The sequence below is a fragment of the Tenrec ecaudatus genome, chromosome 11, assembly GCF_050624435.1.
Source record: "Tenrec ecaudatus isolate mTenEca1 chromosome 11, mTenEca1.hap1, whole genome shotgun sequence".
Lineage (NCBI taxonomy): Eukaryota > Metazoa > Chordata > Mammalia > Afrosoricida > Tenrecidae > Tenrec > Tenrec ecaudatus.
Window position 1 is genome coordinate 79,783,988 of NC_134540.1, and position 18,766 is coordinate 79,802,753.

The 18,766-nt window shown below is 50.0% G+C and overlaps 1 protein-coding gene across 5 annotated transcripts in view; it reads right to left on the reverse strand.

Moving 5' to 3' along the window:
- The window catches only part of FHL2 (four and a half LIM domains 2), a 77,453-nt gene that overhangs the window by 14,325 nt on the left and 44,362 nt on the right, over positions 1-18,766 (reverse strand). For all 5 annotated transcript variants that reach the window (XM_075563347.1, XM_075563346.1, XM_075563343.1 and 2 more), the window contains exon 2: positions 9,453-9,632. In XM_075563347.1, the coding sequence (XP_075419462.1) occupies positions 9,453-9,608 (156 nt within the window). In that variant the 5' untranslated portion in view covers positions 9,609-9,632. The remainder of the gene's footprint in view (positions 1-9,452; positions 9,633-18,766) is intronic.

Below are 18,766 nucleotides of genomic sequence, written 5' to 3' on the forward strand. Positions count from 1 at the left end.
CCACACACGATTCTCCTGTGAAGGCGGGTTTGGGTATCAATCTGGTGAAAAGACGTGCTGTTGATGCTAGCTCATAGAGCCCAAAGAGAAGCCGGGCACATGGTTTTCTGAAAGCGCGACTGAATGGGCTGGTTCTTGCCTGAACCCCAGGGTCTGTGGGGCTCTCTAAACTAGGCAATGTCCGTGTACTGAACCTTAATTGAATTCTAGGTCTCTCCCCTTATGTGTAACCTCTAAAACTCCAGGGTGCACATCCCGGGGGCAGAGGACTCATGGATCTATTATATTTCTATCTAAAAGGTTTTTAGACGTTTGAAAAAAAAAATCAACTATCACCTTGAGCTTTATGGGGTTGAGGAATTGAACTAAGTTTGAGTTCACGTCTATGTGTGCAAAACCCATCACTGAACTGCAAAGCTCCAGCTCTGCAAAGGAGCATCATGCATGAATAATCTGTAGCAGGTGAAAACTGATCCCCCCACCCCCCTCCTCTTCAGGAGCTTAGACTGGCCCCTTCTGGGCAGCCCAGGACACCTGAAAAAAGGACTGCTATTGTGGAAAAGCTCTTGCGTTGGTGACTCAGGGCCTGGGTAAGATGAGCGCGCCAGAACACAATGGAGCGTGTAGGAGTCAGAAATGTCAGGGAGCTGCTCCTTCGACGCTGGGTTATTTTGACCCGCTAGCCAGGAAAGTAAGAGCCAAACCAAAAGAAGAGGGGGCATCTTGTTATCCCCGAAAAGAGAAGAGGAGGAATGTGTCGCCGGAGACTGACTTCCCTGCACCCCTCCTCAAAAAAAAGAAGAAATCTCAGGGAGGGGCTCCTAGGCCAGCGCCTGAGAAGTAACCCCCCAGGACTTCACCACTGCCCAGTCCTGGGTGGTTAATCCCCACATAAAGCCCAGGCCGTGGAGGGTGCTGGTGCGACTGGACAGCCACAGGTGACCTGACACGGGAAGGGCCGAGGGGAAGACGCACGCGTATCCAAAGCACTGCAGAAATCCATTACCCACCCCCCAACCCCAAGTCAACACTTCTGGCTTGAGAACACGAGAGCTCCAGTTTAAGACTGACTTGTAGACACAGAATGTCCACATTCACAGGGGTTACTCATTGGGCTTCAAACCACAAGGTCAGCAGTTTGAAACTACCAGGGAGCTGCTCCGGAGAAAGGCAAGGCTTTCTCATCCTGTAAAGATCGATAGTCTCAGAAACCCTGTGGAGCATTCTTCCCTGTCTCATGGACGCGATGGCAGGGAGTGTGAAGGTTTTTTGATTTTTTGGGAGGGGGATGGATATGATTAACATGTGAAGTCCCTGGGTGAGGTGAACACTTAATAAGAATTCTAAAAGGCTGGAGATTCAAGTCCACTGAGTTGTCCCTCGGGAGAAAGGCCTGGTGACCTAGCTCTAAAAACCAGCCACAGTAAACCCTGGGGAGCAGCGTGCTGCTGTGACTGACACACACGGGTCCCTATGGCAACTGGCGCTAGTGTCCATGTGCTGATACTTAACCCAAACAGCAGCCGGCTAGCCCTTTCTAAGCACACCCAGCAGCCCCCATCATTTTGACTCAGTTACTCCTGAGATCACTCAACATTTTAGTGATTTCCTTCACCCCCCCCTCCCCCCCAACCCGGCCGTGACCTAACTACTTCCGCTATGTGGATGCTCCAGGAGCCCAGGCTCCCAGGACTCCTCATCGGCTGCTGCGCATGGGCTGACTGGCTCCTTCTGGCTGGCATCCAGCACAGGCCTGAAGACGTTTCTCGTCCCACACCCGCTAGTCAGGAGCCTGGTCGAGGCTTTGAAGGGGAGTGTGCACTGGCGTCAGAAGGAAGTCTGAGCTCACTTAGTAAATTCATCCCAGCAGTTTCTTCCTGGAATCCCTCCCTAAGAGCAGGCGACAGGAAGTAGCTAGTGAGCGGGGATTTGACGGCGAGCGGACCGTAAGGAAAGCCTGCCAGCTCGGCCTCCTCCGCAGAGCCCATGGAGGCTTTTGGCGGACACGGTGTTCTCCTGTGGGATTCAGTGCGGGGCAGGATGTCCGCCACGCTGGTTAGCCCTCCTGGAAAATGCCACCGAAACGCCAACAAGCTAGATTATAATTGAACCCGCCTGCCGGCGTCCAGCATACGTGCTCGAAATATTTCCCACACAAGACCTGGTGCCAGTTGATTTTTCTGATCTCCGCTGTGGACAGCTTTCAGGAGATTTTCAGTTTGGGTCGTTCGTACGGGGCTAGGCTTGGTAAAGTAGAGGGGCAGCAAAAGAGAGGAAGACCCTGGACTAGACGGCGTGACACGAAGCCGTCATGGGGAGCTCAGCCCCCAGGAGGACGGTGAGGAGGCCGTGGGGCTGGGTTGTGCTTGGTTCTGTTGGGCATCGGGCTGCTGTGAGCAGAGAGAGACTCAACAGCCCCCGATAAGAAGCCTTGTCCAGCTGGTTGAGAAACCCAGGCGGGCAGCATACATGGGTACAACTGAGGCACAGAAGACCCAAGGCCCCACGAGGACAGAGGCACTGACAGGCTTCCAAGATCTTCAACATTTCCTACGAGTGTCCTGGGCACTGAATAAGGAAGACCTCAGACGGACCCAGGCGTCTGAAGCAGGCGCTGGGGAAGAGTACCGGACACACGATGGTCCCCTCAAAGAACCATCGGATCTGTCTTGGAAGAAGGACCGCTCCAATGCTCCCTAGAGGCGAGGCTAGTGAGACTTTGGACACGCTGTCAGGAGAACCAGTCCCTGGAGAAGGGCACCATGGAGGGTCAAATCACAAGAAGGACCGATACGGGGGCTGTGACAATGCGTTCAGGCGGAAGAACGACCGGTGCAGGGCAGGGTTTCCTTCTGGTGCACACCGGGTTGCTAGGTCCTGGATCTAAAGCTTTCTCAGGAGAGAGACTTAAAAACCAGGAAAGAAGAAACATTTGACACATCTCAGGGTCAAATGACCAACGGCAATCCCATGCTCCCCGCAATGTTATCAATCGCAGATGCGGGTTCACAGACAGGTAAGGTTAGGCACAAATACTCCTTTCAGATTCCGGGCTTTTCCACTTCAGAATCTTCCTACTATGGGAAGTGCTGGTTGCCTGGCTCCCCATGCGCTCCCCATTAAGACCTGATCTGGCAGAGCAAACAGGGCATCAGGGAAGTGGCCTTCAGGGACCCTCAGCTGACAGAAGGTGACCCTGAGGCACAAGGTCACCCTGGACGCAAGATGTCACTGGTTGACTGCTTGATTTCCCAAACTCCCAGCTCCTCCAATCTACAAGTTTTCGCTCCTTAACCGGCCCCCCTGCTCAGCCTTCTGGAAAGGGATTCCTGGCTCTGGGCCCGTCGGGCTACCATGCTCCCAATGCACTTTCTTCTCAAGTCCTTCTGACAGAAGACCACACGTCCAGAAGGGTGGACGGTGATGGAAATCACAGGTACTGTTCCGAGTGACCCCTGTATATTACCTTATTTCATCCTCTTCACCTTTTAGAGATGAGGAAACAAAGGCTCAAACAAACTACACGCACTGCCAGAGTCGATGCCAACTCACAGAGATAGAAGTATCCCCTGTGAGTTTCTGAGACGGTATCTCTTCACAGGAGGAGAGCGCCCTGTCTTTCTCCTGAGGCGTAACTGGTAGCTTGGAATGGCTGACCTTGTAGTTAGCAGCCCAACGTGTAACCACTATGCCACCAGGGACCCTAAGGCTCAGGGGTGGCTTAATTTGCCAGGTCACACTGCTCACGAGAGGCGGAGCCCCCTCTAAACCCAGGTCGCCGGGCTCGGGCCTCGGCTGAACATTCTGCATCCTTGTTGGTGCGGTGATCCCTTCACACCCCTGAGCGGAGCGAGGTCCTCTTACAAAGCACATCTGGCCTTCTGGGGAGCCCCATTGCTCAGTCCCCACAGAGTACAGCGGTGTGCGTGGCTGTGGGGGTGAAGGCATTGTAAGACCGTTTCTAGGTAAGGATATGTATGTCCAGCACCGTTATAAACTCCATGGGCAAATCTGGCGTGGAAAAATCCAAAACGATGATCCACCCAGGAGACGTTAGACACCAGCCCAGCCAATGAGAAAGGACTGGGCTGGAGAACGCCCTGAGGCTGGGACCAGAAGGCAGTGCCTACTCTGGAAGGACCTGAGGCGCAACCGTGTGTCCTGCCTCCGCGCAGGAAGAGCGGGTTCTGACAATCCGGCGCCTGTGTCCCCCAAACAGCCTTGCTCTGTATTCCAGGTGTTTGTCAGAAACAATCCAGAAAGAGTAACCAGAAAGCACCGCCCCAATTTCATGGCGAAATCATGCAGGCCACACAGGGTGGGCAATGGCTGATGCTCCGGAAGTAGGTCACCAAGTCTTTCTCCCCACCCCACTCCCAAGCCCCCCCCCAAGTGTTTTTTTCTCAGGTGCTTCTGGGAGGACTCCAACCTCCAACCCTTTGGTGAGACACCTTAGCCTCCTCTTTCAGAGTCCCTGGTTGCATTGTAGGAGCCCAGGTGGAGTACTGGTTCGCTCTGCAGGAGAAAGAGACGGCTTTCTACTCCAGGAAAGAGTTAATGTCCTGGAAACCGACAGGGGCAGTTCTACCCTGTCCTACGGGGTTGCTAGGAGTTGGAGCAGACTTGAGGGCAACTTGGTGTTGGTTGCTTTCTGCCCAAAGACCGCTTTTCCACAATTTGTTCTGTCCTCCAGAATGTTCTAAGTGTCAACTGGTAAGCTTTGTACGTTTGCTGGGTGGACGCATATCAATTTGATCATCAGTTTGGTGTTTCCTGATTAGCTAGCTAGGAAGCTAGCAAAAAGGATGCAGCAATAAATCACATGTCATTGCTGTAACATTCACTGCCATCAGCAAAGGCCTAGGAGGAAACCAGGGACCTTTTGTGGAAGGCTCCATTGGACGGAGGTCAGGCTAATGTCCCTTCCTCCCAGGACTGCCCACTGAAGGAATCTACATCGCACACAAATCTCTGATTCCCAGCCAGAGGCTGCACAGGCCGGCAGGGCAGCACGGCCAAAGGAGAACCAGTTCAGAAACAGCCCATCCGTGAAAGATGGCATGGTGGGCTTGCCAGCCCACAGAGAGACACAGCTACAGACAGAGAACAGGAGGCTTGCTGGTGTAGTGGGGGGCAGGGAGGGGGGCGTCTAGGCCCTTGTCCATTGAGCTAGACTTGTCAGCACACCAAGTGAGAGAGCGCTTGCGGGCCGAGGGCTCCTGGCAGAATGGAGTGTCTCCAGACATTTACTGGCACCGCTAAAGAGCTTTGTAACATCTGCCTTAGCAGGAGAGAGGGGAAGCCGAGAGGCTAAGGGAGAAGCCTGCCTCTGCTGGGGACAGCTGAGCTCTCTACCAAAGAACTGTATTCTGCACAATTCCTGATCCTAAATTGTCACTTGGTACTTCCCCTTTAAAGCCTTTCATTTTGAGTGTTGTCTGTGGGTTCCGAGTGGCCACTGCAAAGCGCAGTTGACCGCAGCCGAGAAGCAGAGTTCTATGGGCGGGGCGAATGGTGTCAGCCATGGTGAAAAAGCCAGCGAGGGAAGACGCATCTGATCCGGCTCTCTTTCTCTCACAGAGTTAGGGGAGGTCAGATGTCCCTGACTCCAGTTGTCACATATCCTCCTCCTCAAAAAACCCAGCTGCCACTGAGTCGCTGGCATTGCGACACACACGTCCAGAGTAGAAATCCTCCAGAGGGTTCCAAAGCTTCTGGAAATGGATCGCCAGGCCTTTCTTCTGAAGTGCCTCCGCATGAGTTCCAACCACCAACCTTCTGAATATAAATGAAGCACTGAACCATTTGTGCCACTCAGGGCATTCTCAACACATGTCTCCCCCCCCATGACCCCCAACCAACACACACACACACACACTGAGTTCCTTCCTAAGTACGGCCAGCACTTCTGAGACCACAAATCATCACAGAAGCAGAGAGAGCTCATCATTCTGTTGAAGATCACCCAGTGGGTTCAAACTGCCAGCCGCTTGGTTAGCAGCCAACACTTAACCCTTTGTGCCACCAAGACTCCTAGACACACCCAGAGTTTGTTAACGTCACTGATTTGCTAAAGGCACAGTACTGAGAGCCATGTCTGGGGTTCATGGCCAACCTATCTTTATCTTCTGGAGTTTCTGAAGCCCATCATTTGGGGTGACCCAGTCAATAAGGCATCTGTGAGCAGTCTAAAAATATACGTATAGATACATATATATTTAGCGGGCATCACTCAACGTCCAAGAACAAGTTGAAGAAGAGTGTAATGTCAGAGGATCATTGAGCTGTGTTTGTATAACCTGCGTTCCAGGATTCCACTGGCCACAAAATGAATGATCACTGCGTTTTCTCAGAGTAAGTTCATAGAAATAAATGGCACAATGGAGTGGCTTCCCAGAAACAGTGTTCAAACACATGTGAACTCCAGAGTCTTGCCCCTCTCCTTGGAAAGCTAGCTAGTTGATGACCTCAAACTTCGCTCATTCCTCCAGGCTTGTCAATAATTTACAATTGAACAAGCACACGTATCCTTCAGGGAGAGAGTTGAGGATGGGCCCCGGTGACCATGCTATTTTAAGAAATAAGAATGGCAACCAGATCGGCCTGTTTAGCTGCCCTACCAAGGGCTCCGGCTGCCAGGGCTTCTCGCTCCACTTCTTGAAATAACAGGGACATGGTCTCCTGTTATTGCTTTCTTTCCAAAGTCAACTGCATAATTATCCTCGGCGGTCCAGGAAAGCACCCCAAATATACACAAGCCCCAAAGAGGGAAGTGTACACTTCTACTCAACATCGTTTTTTGTTCTAAAGTGTAGAAAAATCGCATGGTGTAACCCCACGTATCTTAACTTGTTAATCTGGTGCAAGAGTTTCAGCATGATTAACAACTGGCTTTTTGGCAGCAGCGGCCTGGATAATTTGGGTCCTTTTTTGGAAGGGTGGTGGGGAGGGGGGTGGTGGAATGGAATTCTTGTTTATTTAATCATCACGTATTTTCCAAAGGAGGGCATGTTTAAAAGGTCTTTCCCACTAAATCACATTGGAAAACTATGTTATTTTAGTTGATTGTTTTATTTTATTTCAGCCACTGGTCAAGAATGACTTGTCTGAAATATCCAAAGCCTTTCTTTTAAACAAGAGTGCAAGATGGCTCTTTGTCAGAATAAAATTTGAACCTCTCACCTTCCTGAGTATTTCCTCTCTGCTCCCCACTCCCCCAGATCTTTAAGAAGGCAGCTGCCATCAAGTCAATGAGATTCATGCCATCCTTAGGTGCTTGGGTGTCAAAGTAAGACAGCCCTCTCTGGCATCTTCAGTGACTGATTTGGGGAATTATGGCTAGATTTTTCTTCTTAGGAGCCTGTGGGTGGATTCTAACTACCAACCTTTCAGTTAGTAGCTACATGCTTAACCATCTGCGCTACACTCACCTCACTGCCATCGAGTCAGTGCTAACTCATAGCAACCTTCCAGAACAGGGGAGAACTGAGCCTGAGAGTTTCCGAGCCTATAACTCTATCCAGGAGTAGAAAGCCTGGTCTTTCTCCCATGGAGTCGACTCTGGTTTTATAACATTGACCTAGTAGTTAGTCACAGTCCAACTCGTAACCACGAGGCCACCGGGGCCTCTGTGCGTGTGTTTATCAGTTCCTCTGGAAACAGACATTTCTCACTGGTGTTTTCCCGTGGAAAGTCCTGGGAGAGCCTTGTGAGCAGTGGCATGTGGCGCGGATGTTCTCCAGGAAGACCGGGGAAGCGCTCCTTCCCCGAAGGAAAGGAAGCTGGGAGCTGGCAACAGTGTCAGTTGTTACGTTGAGTGCTGAGGGCCTTAAATTATAGTGTGGTTTATATGCGCTATAATATGAAATAGGCACCATTTTATTAACTCCATCTTGTAGATGCAAATGTGGGCACAGAGACTCCAAGTAACTGGCCCAAGGTCACACAGGGGAAAGACAGGCTGGATTTGAACCAGGCAGTTTGGGGTCTGAGCCTATGAAACCGATAAAGAAAGAATAGAAAAGACTGGGAGTGCTCACGAGGGGCAGGAGACAGATCAGGCATAGTTGGAAAAAGAAAGATAACTCCTAGAGACGCAAGATCAGCTAATTTTTAGTCCACACAGCCAAGCCTCTGGACCGTTTGAAAGTTTACACAACCCCACAGTTGAGTTTCATTTCTTTTACACTTGGCACGCCGCTCCCGTTCTGAGGCCAAAAGATACGCGGGCGGAGCCCGGTTTCAAGTAGCCCGTGGGGCACATCCTGTATCTCCCTCAGGGCAAGGCTGCTTTCTGCACAAGATGGAAATCATCCCTCCGTTGTCACACAATACCTAGCAACAGAGCACCGGCTGGTGCAGCCTCAGACATATTGCCTTTCCCAGGAACTGTGTGACAGGAAACGTCAGACACTGGACTGGCTGTTGGGACTGTGCCATTGTAGGCCCAGAGGAGCCCCTTTTGTCTGCTGTCCCGGATTGATGCTTACTAACCACAGAGGAGAGGAGAAATCCTGACAGAGGATAAAGCAAGGATGGCGGTGAGGGGCAGGGGTGGGGGTGGGAGAAACCAGGACCTGACTTGGCTTCCATAAAGCTAGAAATCCTTACAGATACCCAAATGGCCACATGTTACCATGAACAGAGTGGCTCCCAGCATGACAGTGTTTAAGTGGCTCTTCGGCAGGTGAGGATGTGAGAGATCCGTCATCCAGGTCTGACGAAGAATGTGTTGAGAAGGATAAGCCAGGCGTTACACAGTCGATTACTAGCACAAATGACTATAGGCTTCCGGGGAGCCCCAATGGGCCAGCCAAGTCGAGGTGTTCCTTTCTCATGCAAGTGCCTCTCCCAATTAAAGACAGACAAAGACACCCCCAAACCAAACATCTGTACGGCCCCCTAAAAGAGCCCATACTATGCCAGGGAATTCAGTGTATTTATATATCCATTTCCTAGACACCGGTTCCCACTCCCTCACTCACACACAGTCATTCAGCAAACACTTACAGGCAGCCCCCATCACTTGTTTGCCACGAGGAGGCGAACAGATGGGAGCCAGAGAGCCTGGCCCGTACGGGTTGGGAGGTAGGAGAGGTAGAGGGGTAAGGATGACAAGAACATAAGAGAGGTGTTTGGGGTACTAAATGTAACTGCCTTGAGGTGGCATTATCTGGGTGCTCCAGGACGGAGAGAGGGGAGAGCAAATCCCGTGGAGGTAAAACGGGGCTCAGGAAGGCATCGGAAAGGGTTTCAGCCCATCCCGGAATAGGGGATACAGGGCTTGGTTGGAAGACAGCCTTTCAGGAGGCAGGTGAGAAGAAGGGCATCGGCTCTAGCCACGCAAAGCAGTCCCCAGAAGTTGGGGCAGACGGACAGGCCCAGCAGAGTGACGTGAGCGCACTGCCCAGCTCAGTTCGGCAGAGGGGGCCCCGGGAGACGTCGCCAGGCACCTTGCAATCACAGCCGATGGGCTTCCTGCACTCCTCGCAGTTGTTGGCGTAGAGGGTCTCGAAGCAGTCCACGCAGTAGGAGTTCTCCTCCTTCCAGATATACTTCTTGCCAAAGAGGGTTTCGCTGCAGTGGTGGCAGTCGAAGCGCTCAGTCATCTTCACACCTGGCTTGTCAACAGCCTATCAGAGAGAAGAAGAAGGCAGCCCGGTTAGCACACGGCGGCGGCGGCAGGCACGAACTGTCCGGCCACCTGTGAGTCTGCGAATTATCGCCCTTACCCAGGGGCCTGCTCTTGCCAGCAGCTGAATACTTTAAAACTCAACCTTCACAAAGCCATCCCTTTTGAGGGTCCGGGTCTTTGTATTCACCGGGGGCAGTTCTGGGTGGTTTTAATGCGTGCCGCGTCTTTTCCGAGCCTCAGTGCTGGGTGACCCGTGCCGACTACACCTGTCTCCGCTGTGGACAGCAGAACGCATTTCACCTGGAGAGCAGTTGGGCTTGTGTTTGGGGAGGGCGCCAGAGCCTTAAAGCTTGCCTTTCTCCAGGCCCCCAAAATAGAAAGGCAGAGATAGAACCCTTATGCTCACTTCTATAAAAAGATTTTCCATGCGCGTCCCTTTATGATGTATAAAAGTGAAGAGGAGGGAACCGCCTCAGCCCCAGGGAGAGTATCTGAGTTCATGCATCGGAGAGCACGTGCTACAAGTGTTCTCCTTTGACCTTGAGATGACACTAGGAAGTGCAGCCTGCCCCTGCCCAGGAGAAACCGCCTAGGTCTCCCAGATGATAAAACCAGTCTCCAGCTGTTCAGGTAGCAAGGGAACTAGATACAGGGAAGGGTTTGCTTCCCAAGACCATGAATGAGCACTCAGTGAGCTCAATCCCTGGCCTCTCCAGGCAACACCTCACGAGGTCTGAAGAGGAAGGAGCATGCATGTCTGAGCCATGGTGGACGGAATCCCTGGCCTGCTGCATTTTTCCAGGATGAGTGTAACAGTGCCTGTGAGCAGAGAGCTACAGGGTAGGGGGAGAGGGAGAAAATGAGGGTCTTCTACCCCACCCCCAATCTTCACCCTCTGGGGCCATTTCTCTATAAAAAAGGTAGAATTAATCCAGAGAGGAAGTTGACTATGGGGGAGGCCGAATGTGAAGAAATGCCTTCAGGACATTAAAAACTGTGATTTTTGAGATGGTACTGCTCAGTTAACTGAAAAGTGGGACGTTTCATATGTTGTATACGATGTAAGCGGACTTGCTACGTAGATGAGCAACGTTTCACAAGCTCTCATTTGACTTGGCTCAATTTTTAGTCATCTCTGATGAGGTTCTCACTCCGGTAAAGATTTGTAGGAGTCCCACAAAGCGACAGGAGTGGTTCCCCTCTGTCCCACAGGGTCACCGTGAGTCACAATTGACTCTACAGCATGAGGGAAGAACCGTTACATGGTGGCGTAACGGGTTATGAGTTGGGTTGTGAGCCACAGGGTCATCAGTTTGAAGCCACCAGCAACTCTGCAAGAGAAAGATGAGTCTATTCCCCTAAGGATGTATAGCCTCAGGACCTCATAGAGGAGGCTCTATGGGGCCCTACTGGGTCACTGGACTCGAGCTGATGGTTTGGAGAAGAACATGTGAGGTAGGTAACCTAGCCATTTTAGGTGTTGAACCGTGAACCACAGGCTGGAAGTTCAACCCTACTAGTCTTTCCAAGGGAGAATGACACCGCTGGCTGCTCTGAAGATTGACAGTCTTGGAAATCCTCTTTAGGATGGTTACAAGTCAGAATCATTCGGATGGCAGTGGGCAACTAAAAGGTTGGTGGTTCAAATCCACCCAGTGGCCCCACAGAAAAGCCTGGCTATCTCCTATGAAGATTATGGCCACGAACATCCTGTGGTGCAGCCTGACTCTCTAGCACATGCAGTTGCCATGAGTCAGTACGGGCTCAACAGACATGGTTCTTCATGTTTTGTTTATAAGACCACCGGCATGGTACCATGCAATACAGATAAACCACTGCTGTGTGAGTTATAAATCTATTGCTATTACATTGATGCAAACTCACATCAATCCTATGGGGCAGAACAGAAATGCCCCCACCGGGTTTCCAACGCTGTGAATCTTCAGAGGCACACCATTACAGCTCTTTCCAAGCAAAAGGTGGGTTCGAACCCACAACCTTCGCTTAACTACTGTACCACACATCTATTTCAGCACATTGGATAAACCAAAAAACTAATCTCTCTGCCATTGAATTCATTCCAACTCAGAGTAGAAAGCCTTGTCTTTCTCCTGAGGAGTGGCTGGTGGTTTCAAACTTCTGACCTTGTGGTTAGCAGTCCAATGCACGGTGTTCGTTAAGTACAAGATCCTGACAGTTGTAAGCAATGAAAGGAACACCTCTCTTTCAAGCATGCATGCTGGATTATTTCTGTGTTTATAGAACGAGTTTCTTCCAAGAGTATTAAATGTGCGGCTGGACACATGGGACCCAATCTATCTTCCTAAATCGCTCTTCCCAGAGTCAAAGAACACATTATCTGGACATTTTTGTGATAATATTACAAGATGAGGATCTGATAGTGTTTGGATGATTACTCTGAAACCCAACATACAAATATCCTTTGTTGCAGCAGCTATGCTGGCAGAAGATTTAATATTTTCCTATAATCCCTTAGTTACTGGCCTTGAAAGCCGTTGCTGTTTATTTTATCACAATTGACAGTTGTCCTTCCAACATATATATTTTTTCCAGCAAAGGCTGCCATTTGGCAGTGGAAGCTGGAGAGCTTAATGCCTATTCTGCTGACACAAATATGAGTAAGGATTTGAGAAGTTGAAATGAGAATGAAAGAAGATAGACAATAAATCTTAGAATTTCAAAAACTGGAAATAGGCTCCTGGGTTTATGTAGGACAACCACCTCATTTTATGGGTGGAAAAAATGAAGCTTAGGAATATCAAATAACAAAAGAGAACTCACATGCCCGTTTCCACAAAGCCTTACATAAAATGAATTGGTCTCGTGGTTTCATATTGGGCTGTGGGTCACAAGGCCTGCAGTTCAAAACCACCAGCCGATCTACCCGAGAATGATGAGGCTTTCTACGAAGAATTGTAATCTCTAAAATCCATAGGGGACATTCTACCCTGTCCTATAATTCGAAACTACTTAGCCACTCTGCAGGAGAAAGACCAGGTTTTCTACTCCGTTAAAGAGTTCGACTTGGAAACCCACGAGGCAGTTCCACCCTGTTCTCTAAAACACTACCCAATACAGTATACCTTTATTTAATTTCACAAGTACATAATTTATGTATCCAATCGCAAGTCTCTTCATGATAGGAAAATCATACTTATAGGCGTATGTCATAACTCCCCTATAATTTTTCAGTGCTAAGTCTAATAAAATCCTTGATTATTCAGTCACCCAAGAAACATTGGCTGAGCCAGAACTATGTCCCAGATGTTATATAAAAAGGTTGGAGGTAAAAAGATGAATCAGATAGGGGCCATCCACTCAAAGAACTCCTAGTCGGGTGAGGAAGACAGATCTTTATCAAACAGAGTTTGGAGCAGTATGTTAAGGGTAAAAACAAGAACAAAAAGCAAACAGACAAACAGACCCCCACCCATAGGCATAGGCTTGTTTTAGACTTGACACCTTCAATGAAGGACCTGCTCTAGAGTAAGTGTTAGCCAGGGGGGCTTCAGGCCAAAGGGGAAAGGTGAGCCAAAGTGGAACAAAGAAACTCTAGGGCAAGTGGGGCACCCTGAAGATGAGAGGCTCTCAAGCGCCCAGTAGGCAGAAGTGGCACAAACCCAAATCCAAACCCACAGCCACGGAGTGGACTCCAACTCACAGTGACCCAATAGGACAGAGTAGATTGGGCCATAAGGTTTGTGAAGCTGTACATTTTTATGGACACAGATTTCCAGATCTTTCTCTCAACGAGAGGCTCACGGTGTCCAACTGGCACCCTTTGAGTTGGCAGCCCAGTGCTGTCACCACTGTGTTACCAGGGATCCCTCAGGAGTGGCACAGTCAAAATGACAGTCAGAGACCATGGCAAGGAAAGCCTCGTGTCCCTGCTTAGTCACCCATTTGAGCGTCTCTTGCAAGCACCAGGAAGCCAGACGTTTCCAGCACAGGTTATCTTCCGCAGCCCGCAGTCATCGCAGAAAGGGGACCAAAGTGAAACAAAACAGCCAAATACGCTGCCGAATTCTGACTCAGGGTGACCAGGTGGTGCGAGGTGTTTTGTGTAAGGATGCTGGTGAGAATCCACCCAGGGCACCACAGAAGAAAGGCCTGGCAACCTATTTCCACTCTATTACCACACGACGGGAAAAGCTGCTGTGGAGCCCATGCCAACTAAGGGCGGCTCCGTGTGTTGCGGAGCAGAACCGTGGCCTCCAGGGTGTTCAGGACTGCGAACTTGAACGAGCAGATGGTCAGACCTGTCCTCCAAGGTGTCATGGGTTTGAGCTGCCAATCTGTTTCTCAAAACCAACAGAATCACGGCCCTCGAGTCGATGTCGCCTCATAGTGAAACTCTCCCATAGGCCTCCCAGGCTATGAATCAGTACAGAAACATTCTCCCATGAGGCAGTGGGTAGGTTCCAACTGGCAACCTTTTATTTAGCAGTGAAGCGCCCAGTTGCTGTGTCACCACGCCCACTGAGTTGATTCCAAGTCACAGTGACCCTGCAGGATGGAGTGCAACTGTCCCAGAGGGTTCCCAAGACTGTGCGTCTTCATGCCAACAGACAGTTGCAGCTTTCCCCCAAGGAGCAACCGGTGGGTCTGATGTGCTGATCTTTCCTCCAGCAGCTCAATGCTTTCACTCTGTGTCTAACTTTGTGTAAGAGCCCTGGTGGAGAGGTGGGTTACCCACTCTTCTGCTCACCGCAAAGCCGGCGATGTAAATACACCGGCAGCTCCGAGGCAGAAAGAGGAGGCTCTCTACTCTAGCAACGATGCAGAGCCTTGGAAACCCATACAGGCAGTTCTGTTCTGTCCAGAAGGTCATTATGAGTTGGTACTGACTCAATGGCAATGGATTTGGTTTGTTTTTCAGAACGGATAGTGTCAGCCAGTGGGATAGTTAAGGTTCATTGTGCCAACCTGGCAGATGAACACGTGGGAGTAATCGAAGGACAAAGAGATAAATGCTCGGTGAGCCTCACCTGTCTCATCTCTTGTTCTATGATGGTCAGACCAGTTGCAGCTGCCTTAGCCAGTTCCCTGCTTCAGCTGGCAAGGCTCACTTCCTGGGAGACATCCCTGAGGAGAAGCCACATGGACCTACTCAGATGCAGCCCTGGGTGCTGGAGCAGCCATGTGGAGACCCCTGCCAGTGCTGAGATGCTTACATGCTCACTGATTCGGCTTTCCTCCTGCAGTTGGCATCATTGCATATGTTTTGTGAGTTTGCAGAGGGCTTCGTAGATCAATGTTGGACATATGGGTTAATGTCGGACTTATGGGCTTGGATTAGACTGGGTTGGGATGCTTAATGTACAATTACCCTTTATATAAAACTCTCTCTTATAAAATATGAGTGTCTATGAATTTTACTTCTCTAGTCTACCTAGACTAACACAGCCAGGATGCCTGCCTTAAGATGAAAACCAAACCAAACATGAATCCTTTACTCACGGCGTCTTCACAGGTTTCAGAGTGGAACTGCTCAACTGGATTTTCTTGGCGGTTGGGCTATTAACTATAAGGTCAGCATGTTTGAAACTAGCAGCTTCCTTCATGGTATAAAGACGAAGCTTTCTACTCCTGTGAAGAATGACAGTCTTGGAAACCCACGCGGGCGGTTCTACCCTGTCCTACAGGGTTGCTATGAGCCAGGATCAACTTGATGGCAGCAAGTTTGGTTCTGGGAAACTTTCTAGAGGCAAATCACCGACTTTCTTCTGTCCTGCTGCCAATGGCCTAAAATTGCCAACTGTTAGGTTTGGAAGCTGAGAGCAAATCACTTGGAAGTCCTATGGCACACAGCTCTAGTTGACACACCTGGGGTTGCCATGGAGATAAGAACCCCGCCGCCGCCGCCGCCACCACCACCACCACCACCACTACCCCTGGCCATGAAATGTTTACTGACTTTGCTAGAAGGTTGGAGGAGAAAATACAGAGAGGCAACAACTCTTAAAAAAACTGCCAGGGTTTCGGAACCCATTTTTGAATTGTTTTTGCAAACCAAAATAGGATCCCTTTGGTGCTGGAAGGATTTTTCCATCCGAATTGTGTAAGGTTCACTTACCCTCTCTGAACCTCTGTATCTCTCTCTCTCTCTCTCTCTCTCTCTCTCTCTCTCTCTCTCTCTCTCTCTCTCTCTCTCTCACACACACACACACACACACACACACACACACACACACGACAGTTGATCCAAATTTCTGGTCCATTAGCTGGCCCACGGGCACGATGGAAGGATCAAGTAAGAGCGTGCAAAGAGACAAGCAAGCACGAGGTATGGCTACGGACAAATCCAAATGACCGTGTCCCGAATTCTTATCCTTTCCCAGGGTTGACGCACTCTCTGAGGCCAGGCCGCCTCTGTCAAAAGACTAGTCTTTTTTCTTCCATTTGCACCCTAGGCTGCAGGCCAGGCTAACTGCCGGGTAAGGCAAGCACCAGGTGCAGCTCCTCAGATGTGAGGACGGCCCGCAGAAGTCTTTGTTCCCCGAGCATTCCACGAACCCGGATTTTCCTCAGAAGTAAGCAGGAAGCTTTAGGGTGCGATAGATGCACAGGTTCACTTACTTAAAAACAAAGTAAAACAACACCAACAGAAGCCTCCGGGCTTATAAATGGGAGAAAGATGAGGATCACAGCCTCGGAAGCCCCAGGAGCCACTCTGGTCCATCTGTGTGACCGCTGTGAGTTGGATCACGCTTGATGGCAGTGGGCAGACAGGTCACAGGCAGGCTTATGGAAGAGGCCCTTCGATGACATCAACAGCATTAAAGTGTGCAACTTCTAGCCCAAACACTGGGGGCCTGAGCCCTGCAGAGGCCCCTTTGGAGAAAGGCCAAGGCTGTGCTCTCGGAAGCCTTGGGTGCCCCCCGGGACTCTTCTGCTTGGCACATGGGCGGCGGCTGTGAGTCAGGCCCACACCACAGCAGCCAAGGCAGCAACCACACGATCTGGTTTGGTTTGATCTTTACATGTTTAAACCTCTAAACCAAAGATTTTTTTTGGGGGGGTGGTATAAGAAGGAACAAAGAGGAGAAACATGAAAAAGGGGAGGAGGAAAAAATAAAGCAGATAGAGGAGCCAGGCAGGAGGTGGGCAAGGCAGCCAGAGGCCTCCACTGGCCTGTCTTGCCCAGTTCGGAGGCCTGACGGGACACAAACTTCCTTGAAAGGCAGACTTGGGGTTGGCCAAAGTCTCTGGTGAGCATCCTTCCTTCCTTTTTTTAAAAAAAATCATTTTATTGGGGGCTCGTACAACTCTCATCATAATCCATCCATCCATCTATTCAGTCAAGCAGATTTATACATTTGTTGCCATCATCATTCTCAAAACATGGTCTTTCTACTTGAGTGCTTCATGTCAGCTCACTTTCCCCCTCCCTCTCCACTCCCCCCTTCCTCATGAATCCTTGATACTTTATAAATTATTATTATTTTGTCATGTCTTACACTATCTGATGTCTCCCTTCACCCACTTTTCTGTTGTTCGTCCCCCAGGGAGGGGGTTATACGTAGATTCTTGTGATCAGTTTCCCCTTTCTACCCCACCTTCCCCTTCCCTTCCTGGAATTGCTACCCTCATTATTGGTCCTGAGGGGTTTATGTGTCCTAGGTTCCCTGTGTTTCCAGCTCTTATCTGTACCAGTGTACATCCTCTGGTCTAAGTGGATTTGTAAGGTAGAACTGGGATCATGGGGGGAGGAGGAAGGAAGCATTAAAGAACTAGAGGAAAGTTGTAGGTTTCATCGTTGCTACACTGCATCCGGACTGGCTCATCTCCCTGTGACCCTTCTGTAAGGGGATGTCCAGTTGCCTACAGATGGGCTTTGGGTCTCCACTCCACATTCCCCTTATTCACAATGATAGGATTTTTTGTTCTTTGATGCCTGGTACCTGATCCCTTGGACACCATGTGATCATGCAGGCTGGTGTGCTTCTTCCATGTGGGCTTTGTTGCTTCTGAGCTAGATGGCTGCTTGTTTATCTTCAAGCCTTTAAGACCCCACAAGCCTGGGCACCATTAGTTTTCTTCACCACATTTTCTTGTGCACATGCTTTGTCTTCAGTAATCTTTTCGGGAAGGTGAGCATCATGGAAGAGAGCATTCTTTCTTGACGCTCACTTTATTTCATGACCTGCAAAGCATTGCCACTGCCTCCTGCCCTTCCAAACCCTAAAGCTGTTCTCTACACCAGGGGTGAGGAATGGTGGACCCACAAAATCAATACCGCACTTGGCAAGGGGAGAAAGAAAAAGCTCCGCACCCCTGCTCTACGCCTTTCTTTACGGGACTGCTGCTGAGAGTCTGTGACTGTTCCTGCACATGGAGAAGCAGGGCAAACAAACAGGCCCTTCTGCAAAGCCATGCTGTCCCCTTTAGAAGCCACCGGGGACATCCCTGCACTGCTCATCAACAAACAACTAAAGCTTTTGGAAGAGAATTAAGAAAAGTGGTCTGCAGAGCATGCACACTAGTACAGATAGGAACTGGAAGCACAGGGAATTCAGGACAGATGAACCCCTCAGGACCAGTGCTGAGAGTGGCCATACCGGGAGGGTGGAGGGAAGGTGGGGTAGAAAGGGGGAACTGATTATAAGGATGTACATATAACCCCCTCCCTGGAGAACGGACAACAGAAAAGTGGGTGAAAGGAGACATCGGGCAGTGTAAGACATGCCAAAATAATAATAATTTATAAATGATCAAGGGTGAGGGAGGGAGGGTGGATGGGGAAAGGAGGGGAAAAATGAGCTGATACCAAGGGCTCAAGTAGAAAGCAAATGTTTTGAGAATGATGATGACAACAAATGTACAAATGTGTTTGATACACGATGGATGGAGGTACGGATTGTGATAAGAGTTGTACGAGCCCCCAATAAAATGATTTTTTTAAAAAGCAAAGTGGTCCATTGTGTGGGAGTTTTGCAACAGCATGTGTTTGCGCCTGACGTCACACTATGGTGAATGCCTGTGTCTGCACCACACTGTACACTGCTGCGATGGGGATCACGCAGCCCTGCCTGCAGGGAACAGTGCCGGCTGCTTCCTACATCCTCACAGATGCTTGAACAAGGGGAAGGCTGAATGGGCAGAGGTAAA